Consider the following 14,808-nt stretch of genomic DNA (forward strand, 5'->3'; position numbering starts at 1 on the left):
GGGGCAGCCAAAACCCTGGAGCCGGCCCTGACCACACTTCATAACAAAAGGTGAACTGAATGACCTTGTCAGGGATTTGGAACTACCCAAGAGTAAGGCAGAGCTGTTGGGCTCCAGACTACAGCAGTGGAATCTCCTGGCAGGTGATGTTAGGGTTTCCATGTTCCGTGACCGTCAGAAGGACCTTGTCCCATTCTTCTTCATGGAAGATGATCTTGTAGCCTGCAACAACATCGATGGTGTGATGGCAGCCCTCAACATCGTTCACGATCCAGATGAGTGGAGACTGTTCATTGATTCATCGAAGACGAGTCTTAAAGCTGTTTTACTGCATAATGGCAATGTTTTGCCACCAATTCCAGTTGGTCATGCAGTCCATATGAAGGAAACCTAGGACAACATGAAACAACTTTTGAGGTGCATAAACTATGACCAACATCAGTGGCAGCTTTGTGGCGACGAGCACGGCGAGCAGTGAGCGACGAGCACGGCGAGCGATTTCACCAGGACATTGCAACAATGGAGAAACGCTATCAGGGCAAATGGAGCCCATCAATGCTTGCAGACGATTGCTGGACAGTGACAAGAGATGCTCCATTTAATGAATACAAGAGACAAGCCAAGAAGCGCCGAGTAGACACTGAATAGGACTAAATTATGTACATAATAGTTTTTTGCCTTTTGTTTTATAATAAATTTTATTTATATAACCCTTTTGCTGATTTTTAAAGTGTTACATAAACAGGACAGGTGAAATATTATCATGTAAAGCAACCATAAACACATGAAAAGACCTAGGTTTACAATTTATGATTAAAACTCTACTATCTACACAATATACATAGACATAAAATATAAAAACTTAAATATCTTAGAAACAGTAGCCAATCAGTTGTTTTAATTGTCATATTTGAATTCAGCACATCAAAATACATAATAAATAGCACATTTTATCTCTGAAGCAGACGACTTCTCAAAAATTGTAGACCAGTGTAATCTGTCAATACAAGCAGAGGATGCAGCTGTTCATGGTGAACAAGGAACCGTCTACAAAATGACGCGGCTTATCAGTGGTAAATGGCAGACACCAACAAATACTCTCATCGGGAACGAACAAGGACACCTACTAATAACCAAAAAAGAACAAGAAATGGGCTGGACAGAGCATTTCAAAGAATTGCTAAATAGGGAGCCACCTAAAGAGGAAGCAAACATCAAGGAGGCAGAAGAAGATCTTGATATCAACACAGACACCCCAACTAAGGAAGAGATCATTCAAGCCATCAAATCCTTAAAAAATGGGAAAGCTCCTGGCAAGGATAACTTGAATGCAGAATTGTTCAAGGTAAATCCTAAATTAGCAGCATCTATCCTGGCCCCTCTATTTTTCATCAGTCTGGGAAAGGGAAAAAGTGCCAGATGAGTGGACCATTGGGGTTATAGTGAAGATACCAAAGAAAGAAACTCTCAGTGATTGTAATAACTGGCGTGGCATCACAGTTTTATCTGTGCCAAGCAAAGTATTGTGTAAGAGCATAGTCCAGCGTTCTCAGAAAAGAACAAGCTGGTTTTCGGAAAGGGCATGGATGCACAGACCAGATCTTTGCTCTATGAAACATCATAGAACAGTGCTTAGAATGGCAACGGCAACTTGACATAAATTTCATAGACTTTGAGAAGGCTTTTGATAGCATTCACAGGACCAGCCTATGGCGCATTCTGCGGGCATATGGAATTCCTTTCTGTATAATCAACGTCATCAAAAGCTTCTATGTCTACTTTACATTCAGTCTTGATCACAGTGAGCTCAGTTTTGAAGTCAAAACAGGAGTACATCAGGGATGTGTCATGTCTGCAGTCCTCTTCAACATTGCCATCGACTGGGTAATGCGGCGTACAACAGAAGACATGCCAAGAGGCATTAAATGGACACTCTTCTCATCCCTTGAAGACCTGGAGTTCGCAGATGATGTCGCTCTCCTGTCACATACCCAACACCATATACAAGAAAAAACAACTTGACTCAACGCATTCAGCTAGCAAATTGGACTGAAAATCAACCGCAATAAGACCGATATCATGACCTTTAATATTGCCTCACCATCACCAGTACGCATAGAGGATCATGTTCTCACCAATGTAGAAACACTTATATACTTGGGCAGCACCATCAGCCAGGATGGTGGAACAAGCCAGGACATCCGGAACAAAATCAATAAAGCCAGGAACACCTTCAGGAGCTTAAATACAGTCTGGAAATCATCAAAATACAACACCAAAACCAAACTCAATATTTATCAGAGCTGCGTACTTTCAACATTACTTTATCGTGCAGAATGCTGGTGTGACGAACTGGGACTGTTCTTACTGTGGTCTTTGAATGCTGACAGGGGAGTGTGGCTAGGATAGTCTGCATTGGGGGATGGGAGACTGACCGAAGGAGAATACCTGAGCATGTAACATGAGAACCCAGGAAGGGGTTAGAGGCCAGGTGACACCTTTGCCTGGGAAACTGAACAAAGGCTGTGGGAGGGGTCGCTGAAGGGAGAGTTTCAGGAGCTGGCTGGTGGAATGGCTGGGAGGCAGACGGGGCTCTGACCTCCCAAGGGGCTGGGGTGCCCTGAGACCCCAGGATGGACCCAACTGAGGGGGGTCCTGTTGTGTGTGCCTGCGGGACCTGTCTTGGACTGTATTCCTGTCGTCTAAATAAACCTTCTGCTTTACTGACTGGCTGAGAGTCATGGTGAATCGCAGGAAGCCGGGGGTGCAGGGCCCTGAGTCCCCCACACTCCGTGACAGCTGGGGAATGAGAAAATATGACATGGCCAAACTGTCTTCATTCCATACAACTTGCCTCAGAAAAATCCTCCATATCTTTTGGCCCAGAATAATCTCAAACCAAGATCTATTGACACGGTGCAGCCAAGAGGATCTGAGCACCATCATTACCAGGAGGCATTGGAGACGGATCGGTCATGTGCTTAGGATGGAAACTGATTCCATCACCAGAGTAGCAATAATATGGGCACCTGAAGGCAAGCGAAAAAGAGGCCGCCCGAAAACAACACGGCGAAGATCTGTGGAAGCCGAGCTGAGAAACCTGGGGCACAGCTGGGAACCATGGAAAGACTTGCCAGAAACAGACAGGAGTGGAGGAGCTTTGTCGCTGCCCTAAATGCCAGAGGCGTAATGGGAACATGATGATGATGATGTACAGGAACTGCTGCCACCACTGCTGTATGAAATTCAGTTTCTGGAGTGTGTTTGGTTCACATTCAGGATCCAGAGCAAGATTTAGATTATCTAAAATGTTAGAATGTTCTCTTCAGCTAGAGTCCATTGATTGATGGGACCCAGCAGGGGATGTTTGTCAGTGCTGCTTAGTGTGTTATTTTTGGAAAAGATGAGTTATAACCCTGAGTCTCAACATTTGTCTGGCTAACTGTACAGTGTACAAACATTAGGGACAGGTTAAGAATGATCTCCATCCTTTCATTTTATGCTCTGGGGCTGAGAGATTGTTGCTTTTGGGGTTTTAAGGTCAGCACACCCTCTGGACTTTCAATTTTTTGAAATGCTGCTAGAGTTTTATCTTACTATTTAAGAGGTATGTTTTTTTACCTAATTCCCAGAGTTATATTATTAAATTAATTGTCTTGCAGTGGTCACAGATGATGCATTTGGTTGTACATTCGGAATGGAATTTTTATTAAAATAGCATCTGAAATCTGATCAGTTGCTTCAAGGACATTAAGTGTCTTAACAAATGCAAATCTCAGACCGGAGAGCGGGTTAGCTGCAGTACAAATTGTTAGAGCCTAGGGATTACTTGTTTGTAACACCATTTGTTCTGCTGTCACCTCCAAGTGACTATTCAGGTATTAATAAATTTGTCATTTACATACACAGTGACAATTGTACAGTCCCTTGTGTTTTGTAACTCAGTGTATATGTAGGGCTTAAACATTTTTTTGTTTTGAAAATCCCTCTCCTCCCCTGCCGCCACAAAAAAAAAAGCCCAAGCTCCCAGTTAACATGGATTGTCATAGCCTCCAAAGCCCTGCACTCCAGGAGAGTGGCTCCTAGCAAGCATCAGGATCTTGGTGGTCTGTTAATCACCTCTGCAAACAACTCCTCATGCTAGAAGTTAAATGTGGGTCATTGTATATTGGATCTAGCACACGTACAGGGTGAGCTGTGCTTTAGCCCCCTTTTAGGCCTTCTCAAGTGCATCTCTCTGGTGAGGGGTTTCAGTACTTTCACCCCTCTCTGCATGGCACCATACGGTCCTACCACTCTTTGGGCAGATCTACAGAGGTCAGAGGTGTGATTTTGGCACATGTAGGCATACCTGAGCTAGCCTGAATCTAGCTAACCTGGGTAGCAGTAGCAGTGAAGCTACGGCAGCCCAGACTTCAGCACATGCTGACTATCCAAGTGAGTACCCAGGATCCTGAATGGGCTTGTACAGCCTGTGCTGCCACAACTTCACTGCTGTTAGTACCTGAACTAACTAGACATGGCTAGCTCAGGCATGGTCTACATGTGCCAAAATCACACACCCCTGCTTGCAGTGTAGACATGCCTCACAAGTGGTGTGGGCTGCAGCCCCTCTGGATACCAACTGTAGTACAACAGTCCCTTTTGTTTGGCGTGTGTGAGCCCCTTTCCTCTAGGAGTCTGTGATGACAACTGATTAAAGTGACTGAAAAACAGGTTCTTCAAAACAGGTCACTGGCCTCCCACGAGGCCTGAGCACAGAAGGCGTTGAAGTACACCCCGCTGGCCGACACCCTGAGAGCCCAGGGCTACAAGGTTCAGATTCACACCCTGATCGTGGGAGCCCTGGGCTCTTGGGACCCCCACAACGAGCCGGTACTGAGAGCGTGCAGAGTTAGCGCTACGCCCGACACATGAGACGGCTCCTGGTGTCCAACACCATCAGGTGATCCAGAGACATCTATACGAAACACATCACAGGACACCAATACCAGGTTGAATAATCGAGACTGCTGACCAGGGAAATAACCTTCCTTCCCTGATGAACCAAGGGACGCACCCCACCCATGTACTTATTCGCTACACTGACTTGGACTCTTTATATATACCAGGGTGGTGTACCCAAGCCCACTTAGCCACTGACACTTTAAAAACTCCCGCACCCCAATCTGGGTCTATGCTGGTTATGTGATATGTCTGTATCCCTTCACCCTTGCAACCAATACCTGTAATCCCTCATAACTCAAGCCCGACCCCAGCTGTTCATACAGTACCTTCCCTCTTAACTTGTGTATATTTAATTTTAAACATTAACTTTAATAAAAATTTTAAATCTATTCAGCCAAAGGCAGATAGCAAGCAGAGAAAAGGGTAAAATAACAAAAGACCTAAATGTCTGGAGCTTACCTAAATTTATTCTTTTTTCTTAGCCCAGACACCCCTACTCCTGGCCTGGGACAGACAGACAGACAGTCCCTACAACTTTCTGTGTGTGTCTCCCTGCTCCCCATCCCCCTTCCTCTCTAGGCCAAGGTCCTTCTTGATATCTAGGCTGTGGCCTTGGCAAAACAACTGTATGAAGTTGCTGGTGCCCAGAAAAGATCTTCCCAATTAATAACCTAACCCATATTATCTTAACTCCCTTGAAGGTGTTTACCCCAGATGTCTGATCTCCACCATTCTGTCATTTCCTGTTGGCTATTCATAACAACCCCTTTCATTTGACTCTGTGTAGTCAGACAGAATGATATCAAGGAGATAAACTGCAGTACATATATTCATACAAAATAATACAGCTATCTCCCTTCTTTCCAAAGTAACGACACCTACATGTCTGCCTTGATAGTTTTATTGATTTTAACCTAAAACTGGAAACCTCATGTCCTGTGTCCTGCAGTACCATTAAGGCACATGTGCAAGGGAAATGAATGAGCTCTCTGGAGGGCAAAGATTAATTTCCTTTACCAGTAGGAAGCAACTTTCTCATTCTGGGAGCCTGGAGCAAGATTCATATTGAAGTGACTTGTCTCATCCCACAGTAGCTTTTTATGCAGTAGCTTTAGTAGAACTAGGCTGACAGTGTTTGTGCACTTCTGAGGCTCTGAATGCCTCAGCACCAAGTGATTATCATAGAAGGCATAGAGCCCTCCTCGCTATAGTGGTTTGAGCCTTGGCCTGCTAAACCCAGGGTTGTGAGTTCAATCCTTGAGGGGGGCCATTTAGGGGTCTGGGGATTAGTCCCCCTTTGAGCAGGGGGTTGGACTAGATGACTTCCTGAGGTCCCTTCCAACCCTGAGATTCTGTGATGTCATTGGCCAAGAAATAACTATTGTTACCAAAGACATGCTAACTGTATTCAGAGGTAGAGTTACCCACTGGGCTGGGTAAGGCAATGAGCACACTGCATGTCTCTAATTTTTGGGTGGGGGAAAAGGCTATCGTAGGTGCAGTGTATTTATGATTCCTTCCCCACATCTGCCCTCTTTATAATTTGAAGTTCAATTCAATAGGGAGTTCTACTTACCGGGTATGGCAAGGAGACCTGCTCGGTCTCATTTAAATGTTGAGCACTAGATGTACTTTAAAAAGACAAATGCAATGTGTATTGAACCTTTTCCCAACTCCTTTATTGCAGAATAGCCAAATCACTCAACCATCTTGTTCAAAGAAATGGTTTCACATTTTAAGTTGTTTGCACTGATTTGATAAGGATTATAAAAAAAAAATTGCTTAGATCTTACATTTCTGATGTAATTTTATCAACTACGTTGTGTATTTGATCTCACCAAAGTTTGATTTTTAAACAGCATATAGGGATAAGTTTGGCTCAGTCGCGTACCTTAACAATTCAACTTCTAATACACTGAGGCCTGGTCTACACTACAGAGGCAGCTTACAATGACCTAACTCTATAAGCATCTATACTACAATGTAGTTCGCACCGATGTAACTCGCCCACTACATCAAATTAATAACTGCACTTCCGCGAGAGGTGTAGTGCTTAAGTCAATGTAGTTAGGTTGATGCAGTGTCATTGTAGACATTGTGTTGCTTACATTGACTGTTACTGCCTGTCAGGAACTGTCCCAGTGTGTCCCATACTGGCAGTTAAATTGGTGCAAGCACTCCAGGTGAGGATGTGCACTGCCGACACAAGGAGCGTAATGTGGACATGAAAACAGATTCAATTACCGGGATGGCTGTACGTCGACATAACTTAGGTTGACTTAATTTTGTAGTGTAGACTTGCCCTAAAGTACTTCTCTGCACGAGGCTGTGTTGTGACATGCATGTCTCAATAACATCAAGTTTCTATTTAACAATTCCTTGTGTACACTTCCTCACTAATCAAATGTAACCATTTCTTTCAGACCCATCCCTAGGGTAACTGGAACTCTACCAAGCACCCCCCTATAACCATGCTGACCCATCTCTGCCTGGGAAAGAGGATCTCGTCTTTATTCTTCTGGCCAGGTGCTCAAACCATTACATCTGCTCCAGACTCAGCTTCCTCAGAGGTCAGTGTCCTATTTTCCAGGGCCTCCAACAAGAGGCCCCCAGCTTAGAGTCTCCATGTTCAAGTCCAAGTATCTTAAGTTAAAGCAAAAATTTGTAACAAGGAAGAAATTAAAGAGAAAATCACAAGCACCGCTAGCCGAAATACTACACAATGGTTAGCTAGCTTGGCTATAGGTTTAGTTACAGGATAAGATACAGTTTTCATCTTAATGTATGATATGGTCCTTTGTCCTACCCAGCTGCAGCTAGGACCTATTGCACTTAGCAACTGCTGAGTTGAGAACAGGGCCGGCTCCAGGCACCAGCCCTCCAAGCATGTGCTTGGGGCGGCACCTGGAGGGGGGCGGCGCTCACGCGGGGAGAGTGGGACCGCGGCCAGGCTCGCCGCCCTCCCCCTGGTGCTCCGGCCGGTCGGGGAGAGCGGGGCCGCGGCCGGGCTCGCCACCCTCCCCCCGGCGCGCTCCCCGCTGGGGGGGCGGGAGGCTTTTTTGCTGAGGGCAGCAAAAAAGCCAGAGCCAGCCCTGGTTGAGAAACCTGGTTACATCACAGTGTAGACAGAACTTATGTTCTCAACTTATACTACAGCCTTGGAACCAGATGCTGGTGGCTAAAGAGGCCAGTGGAGAATGCCCTTGTGGAGGGGAACTCTCCACTGACACAAAGCTGCTGGAGGCAGCATTGCAGATGTAGGGTGTGGGCTCAGAGAGGGGGTAGGGAAGTGGTGTTGCAAAGCTAAAAAACAATTTTATAAACTTCTGCAACATCTGTGTTTTAGACCAGGCTTCAGATGTAGCTTTGGTTGTTTCCTTGTCTCAGTGTTGAAAAGAATACTCATTAGCACGTCAGAGTCTTCTTATTCAATTCATTATCTGCATTTGACCACCAGGTGTTTCCCTAAAACATTCTAAGCATGTTTCTTTTCAACACCTCCTGAAAGAGACCATTGGTGATACTTAGATGGTCATAGCCCATTTGTTTAGCATAACCCTAAATATTAAGCACACTATAAGCAAATGCAATTTGTACTGGACGCACCAGGCACTGGCCAGGATTATAATCCAATTTCTCTTCCAAAGTGAGGTATGGATTTTCTCAGTTAGCTTCAGTTAAGTCATAGCTTTCCTTTCAAAACTGGGCTTCCCTCATAAACCAAGTAGGTATCCATGGAAGCTGCCTTGTCATCATAACAGCCAGCTTTTTCTTCTGGGTCTACGGGGCAGAGATCCTGTTTGCACCACCTGAATAGGGAATGCAAATAACTTTTAACCAAACCATTGTATGGACAATACTTGTTGCAACCTAACCCCTAGTAGTATTACAGTCTCTAGAAAGGCATGCTGTGGACAGGCAATCCCCATGAACACCATGGAGGGGATTGATCAGATTTCACTAATACCACAGCAGGACCGATACTTGTCTCCATCAGCAGCGGATGTTGAGGTCTGGGTCTGTCACAGAAGAAGCTGTGACCGACTACCTGGAAGGGATCGGATCACAGGAGTGTGGTGCGGGGCCTGCTGAATACACCTAGGGGATCTGCTTGGAAGAGGCGGCTGGAGAAAGGGGTTCCATTTACCTCTGAGCTGTGTAAGTGTCTGTGGAGGTGGCATCAGGATGGGCTGCGTGTTCGAGTAAGAGAGCCCCTGCAAAAAGCACATGTTAGGTATAAATGTTTCCAGACTCCCATCCCAATAGCAAAATGTAATGGAAGGGTTGGGTATTCCTTACTCCATCACAGCATCTTGCTGGTTCATACCTGAATCTCCTTCTGCTCAAAAAGGAGGCAGTGACCAGCATTCCTTACACCACCATTGTTGAACAACATTTGAAAACCATCAAGTATCAGGGGGTAGCTGTGTTAGTCTGAATCTGTAAGAAGCAACAGAGGGTCCTGTGGCCACTTTCCTCAGATCCCACTGAGGAATACACTAAGAAACTGCACCATCTACTCAGGACACTCCCTACACTAACACAGGAACAAATTAACATACCCTTAGAGCCCCGACCGGGGTTATTCTATCTACTACCTAAGATCCACAAACCTGGAAATCCTGGACGCCCCATCATCTCAGGCATTGGCACTCTCACTGAAGGACTGTCTGGATATGTGGACTCCCTACTCAGACCCTACGCCACCAGCACTCCCAGCTATCTCCGTGACACCACAGATTTCCTGAGAAAACTACAATGCATTGGTGACCTCCCAGAAAACACCATCCCAGCCACCATGGATGTAGAGGCTCTCTACACAAACATCCCACACACAGATGGAATACAAGCTGTCAGGAACAGTATCCCTGATGATGACACAGCACAACTTATTGCTGAGCTCTGTGACTTTATCCTCACGCACAATTATTTCAAATTTGATGACAATATATACCTCCAGACCAGTGGCACCGCTATGGGCACCCGCATGGCCCCACAATATGCCAACATTTTTATGGCTGACCTGGAACAACGCTTCCTCAGCTCCCGTCCACTCATGCCCCTTCGCTACCTACGCTACATTGATGACATCTTCATCATATGGACCCATGGGAAGGAGACCCTGGAAGAATTCCACCATGCTTTCAACAGCTTCCACCCCACCATCAACCTCAGCCTGGACCAATCTACATGGGAGGTCCACTTCCTATACACCACCGTACAAATAAGCGATGGCCACATTAATGCCACCCTATACCGAAAACCCACCGACCACTACGCCTACCTTCATGCCTCCAGCTTCCACCCTGGTCACACCACACGATCCATCATCTACAGCCAAGCACTGAGGTACAATCGCATCTGCTCCAACCCCTCAGAGACCAACACCTACAAGATCTTCACCAAGCATTCTCAAAACTACGATACCCACACAAGGAAATAAAGAAACAAATTAACAGAGCCAGACATGTACCCAGAAGCCTCCTGCTACAAGACAGGCCCAAAAAAGAAACCAACAGATCTCCATTGGCCATCACTTACAGTCCTCAGCTTAAACCTCTCCAATGCATCATCAGTGATCTACAACCCATCCTGGACAATGATCCCTCACTTTCACAGACCTTGGGAGGCAGGCCAGTCCTCGCCCACAGACAACCCGCCAACCTTAAGCATATTCTCACCAGCAACCACGCACCGCACCATAACAACTCTAACTCAGGAACCAACCCATGCAACAAACCTCGATGCCAACTTTGCCCACATATCTACACCAGCAACACCATCACTGGACCTAACCAGATCAGCTACAACATCACCGGCTCATTCACCTGCACGTCCACCAATGTTATATATGCCATCATATGCCAGCAATGCCCCTCTGCTATGTACATTGGCCAAACTGGACAGTCACTACGCAAGAGGATAAATGGACACAAGTCAGATATCAGGAATGGCAATATACAAAAACCTGTAGGAGAACACTTCAACCTCCCTGGCCACACAATAGCAGATGTTAAGGTAGCCAATTTTACAGCAAAAAAACTTCAGGACCAGACTCCAAAGAGAAACTGCTGAGCTCCAGTTCATTTGCAAATTTGACACCATCAGATCAGGATTAAACAAAGACTGCTTTCCAACTACAGAAGCAGTTTCTCCTCCCTTGGTGTTCACACCTCAACTGCTAGCAGAGCACCTCACCCTCCCTGATTGAACTAACCTCGTTATCTCCACACTGATTTATACCTGCCTCTGGAGATTTCCATTACTTGCATCTGAAGAAGTGAGGTTCTTACCCACGAAAGCTTATGCTCTCAATACTTCTGTTAGTCTTAACGGTGCCACAGGACCCTCTGTTGCTTTTTATTTGAAAACCAATCTCCTCCAGCTGAAACCTACCCCAGGATCCCTGAAACTGAACACCCTAGGACAAATTCAGAGTCATTTTGGAGTCTGCAGTGGATTGTCAGTTCTCTCCATTACCTGTGTAGATCCTTGCCAGAGTGTAGGCAAAGTCTCTTGCTGCTAACTCCATCGCAACTGCCCCCTTTGAGCCAACTCTTTGAGTGAACTGGCCAAGCCTGTGGAGAGCATCCTGGAGTAGCTGCACAGAAGATTCCAGTTCTGAAATGCTGGAAGCCAGCTCCAGCTTCCCCTGCAAAGAAAGGAAAAGTTATCGAGTGCCTCCTGTAGGGAAACACAGCTGCTGAAATCCTAATGAAAGAGCTCAAACCACTGCAATTCTCACTGAGGCTGCCATGGGGAAGCTTATACCACACCAGCCAACATTGACAGAACGCTGCTCAGCTGCACTCAGGAGAAAATTGTTTGAAGGAAACTTGCAGCATTAGTTTAACTGAAAAACACTGAGCTAGATCTAAGGTGTGGATACCAACTAGTGTACACACTACCCTGTAATTACATATCTGTATCAGGCAGAAATTATACATGCCCATCACCACTGTATCTGATCTGTCCTTCTACATCCAAATATTTCCACTTTCATGAAGATGTTAGAGCTGTGCTCAGAGCGTGGCTGCAGCTACTGCTCTCCTTGAGCTAACAGGCAGGTTTGAAGAATCCGTCCCTTACGAGTCACATATATGTGGGAAAGCCCAAAGCAGCCAGGCCTGTGCTCAACTCCCTGAGAATGGATGGCAGGGCTCTGGCTGTTCCAAGGGGCTTTGCTGCTCCTCTGATTAAGCTGCCATTTTCCCAGTGGCCTAGCTGTAGTGTGGAAAACATGACAGAAGGTCAGCGGTGAGACCTTAATACCACTCTACACTGGCTTCCTATTAATACTACAGCGTGCACACTGCTGCCTTGGTGTGTGAGATCGAGTGTAGCCTTTAATCTGGGTTTCCCATGCTGCCACAGGGTGAGCTCTCAGAAGGGCTCTTGATTCACATAGCATGTATTTGTATCCAATATATAAATGTCCTTATGCATCACTACACCATATTACTGATGCTGAGTTTGGATCTGCATTTCCATGGTCAATGGGTTGAAAAACTTGCAGTGTGTGTGTGAAATCCTGGCCCCTTTGAAGTGTTTTGACATGGACCTCACTGAAGCCAGGGGTCTTGGCCCAAGCATCTGGGGCACTATGTTTTACAGAACTGTCCATCTTTACCCCAGTAGTTCTGCAATTTGTGCTTTTCTGCTGAATTACAATATGACAGAAGGGTTACAATGGTTAATTTGCAAAGAGGAGCTGGTATTTTAGAGTAGCATTTTGTAGAAGGGTTTCAGAGGAGCAGCCATGTTAGTCTGTATCCTCAAAAAGAACAGGAGTACTTGTGGCACCTTAGAGACTAATACATTTATTTGAGCATAAGCTTTCGTGGGCTACAGCCCACTTCTTCGGATGCACAGAATGGAACATATATTGAGGAGATTTTATATATATACACACACACACACACACACACACACACACACAGAGAGAGAGAGAGCATGAAAAGGTGGGAGTTGTCTTACCAACTCTAAGAGGAAAAAAACCTTTTGAAGTGATAATCAAGCTAGCCCAGTACAGACAGTTTGATAAGAAGTGTGAGAATACTTACATGGGGAGACAGATTCCATGTTTGTAATGGCTCAGCCATTCCTAGTCTCTCTATTCAAGCCTAAGTTGATTGTATCTAGTTTGCATATCAATTCAAGCTCAGTAGTTTCTTGTTGGAGTCTGTTTTTGAAGCTTTTCTGTTGCAAAATTGCCACCCGCAGGTCTGTCATTGAATGACCAGACAGGTTAAAGTGTTCTCCTACTGGTTTTTGAATGTTATGATTCCTGATGTCAGATTTGTGTCCATTAATTCTTTTGCGTAGAGACTGTCATGTGAATTAATCTTATTTGCATATTATTTGTGAAACTGACACTTATTAGTAGCTGATCTCCTACTAAAAAGTAGTTTTGTGTATTTTTAGGCTTCTAATACTTGAGGTAATCATGCAGTTCCTACTCTTGTTACTGGAAAACACAGCCTGTTAGCTCAGTAGGAGTCAGCCTGTGAAAATTCAACACAATTTTGTATTCTATAAAACTTACTTGCACTACCACCTTCCTAAGTACAGGTTAGGTCTGTTGCCAAGATAAAGCCCAAAGGAACCTCCAAGCCCACAGCATACTAATGAGATGTTTTTAAAGCCTTTTGCAAAAGTAACTTAGAGATTGATGCCAACAAATAGCATAGACTCCAAAGGCAGAACACAGGCATAACAGGCTGGGGCGAAGCCAAAGGTATATAGGTTTCTCAAAACACACTGGATTCATATACCACACTACAGTAGAACCTCAGCGTTACGAAAACCAGAGTTACGAACTGACTGGTCAACCACACCCCGCATTTGGAACCGGAAGTACGCAACGAGGCAGCAGCAGTGACACAAAAAACACAGTACAGTACTGTGTTAAATGTAAACTAAAAAATTAAGGGAAAGTTTAAAAAAAGATTTAACAAGGTAAGGAAACTTTCTGTGCTGGTTTCATTTAAATGAAGATGGTTAAAAGCAGCATTTTTCTTTTGCTTAGTAAAGTTTCAAAGCTGTACAAGTCCATGTTCAGTTGTTAACTTTTGAAAGAACAACCATGACGAGGTGTTCATAACTGAGGTTCTACTGTAATACCTTGGTACAACTGGCTGTGTAACAAACTGCTACTGCCTAAGCCAGGGGTCAGCAACCTTCAGCATGCGGTCCATCAGGGTAATCAGCTGGCGGCTGAGAGACATTTTGTTTACCTTGACCGTCCGCAGGCACGGCCCCCTGCAGTTCCCAGTGGCTGCAGTTCCGCCGTTCCTGGCCAATGGGAGCTGTGGGAATCGGTGGCCAGCACATCCCTTCCCGCAGCTCCCATTGGCCGAGAACGGCAAACCGTGGCCATGAGGAGCTGCTGGCGGCTGTGCCTGCGGACAGTAAATGTAAACAAAACGTCTGGCAGCCCACCAGCAGATTACCCTGCTGGCCTGTGTGTGAAGGTCGCCGACTCCTGGCCCAAATTGTGTGTTTAAAGGGACCCAGGTACTGCAGATCCAAAATCTGATCAGCTTCAAAGCATGGTTCTGGGCAGAACAACGACAGGTGCGTTCTGCAGCAAATCCTTTCATCTCTCATTGGCTTTTTTTTTTTTTTTTAAACATACACACACAGGTGATTTTTTCTCCCCCCCAACTGCCAGCGGTGTAAATTCAACGTACAGGAAAATCAAACTGGGTTTTTTCCCCTTCCTCTGTTATATGGAGAAAAAAAATTCTGGAATAAGAACTCAGCCAGCAGCTTCAGTGATCATGTCAAAGGCAGAAACAACTCCAGCTTGGCTTTCCTCCCTGTCTACCTACTCTAAGTCCATAAGAGTATAACTGACAG

General features: G+C 45.3%; 1 protein-coding gene across 2 annotated transcripts in view; it reads right to left on the minus strand.

Annotated features, from left to right (window-relative positions):
* Nucleotides 1-7,921: 7,921 nt before the first annotated feature.
* The window catches only part of LOC117887982 (acyl-CoA dehydrogenase family member 11-like), a 31,464-nt gene continuing 24,577 nt past the window's right edge, over nucleotides 7,922-14,808 (minus strand). For both annotated transcript variants that reach the window (XM_034790906.1, XM_034790905.1), the window contains 3 exons: nucleotides 11,428-11,599; nucleotides 9,095-9,161; nucleotides 7,922-8,756 (listed from right to left, as the gene is read on the minus strand). In XM_034790906.1, the coding sequence (XP_034646797.1) occupies nucleotides 8,630-8,756; nucleotides 9,095-9,161; nucleotides 11,428-11,599 (366 nt within the window). In that variant the 3' untranslated portion in view covers nucleotides 7,922-8,629. The remainder of the gene's footprint in view (nucleotides 8,757-9,094; nucleotides 9,162-11,427; nucleotides 11,600-14,808) is intronic.

Source organism: Trachemys scripta, chromosome 15, assembly GCF_013100865.1.
Source record: "Trachemys scripta elegans isolate TJP31775 chromosome 15, CAS_Tse_1.0, whole genome shotgun sequence".
Lineage (NCBI taxonomy): Eukaryota > Metazoa > Chordata > Testudines > Emydidae > Trachemys > Trachemys scripta.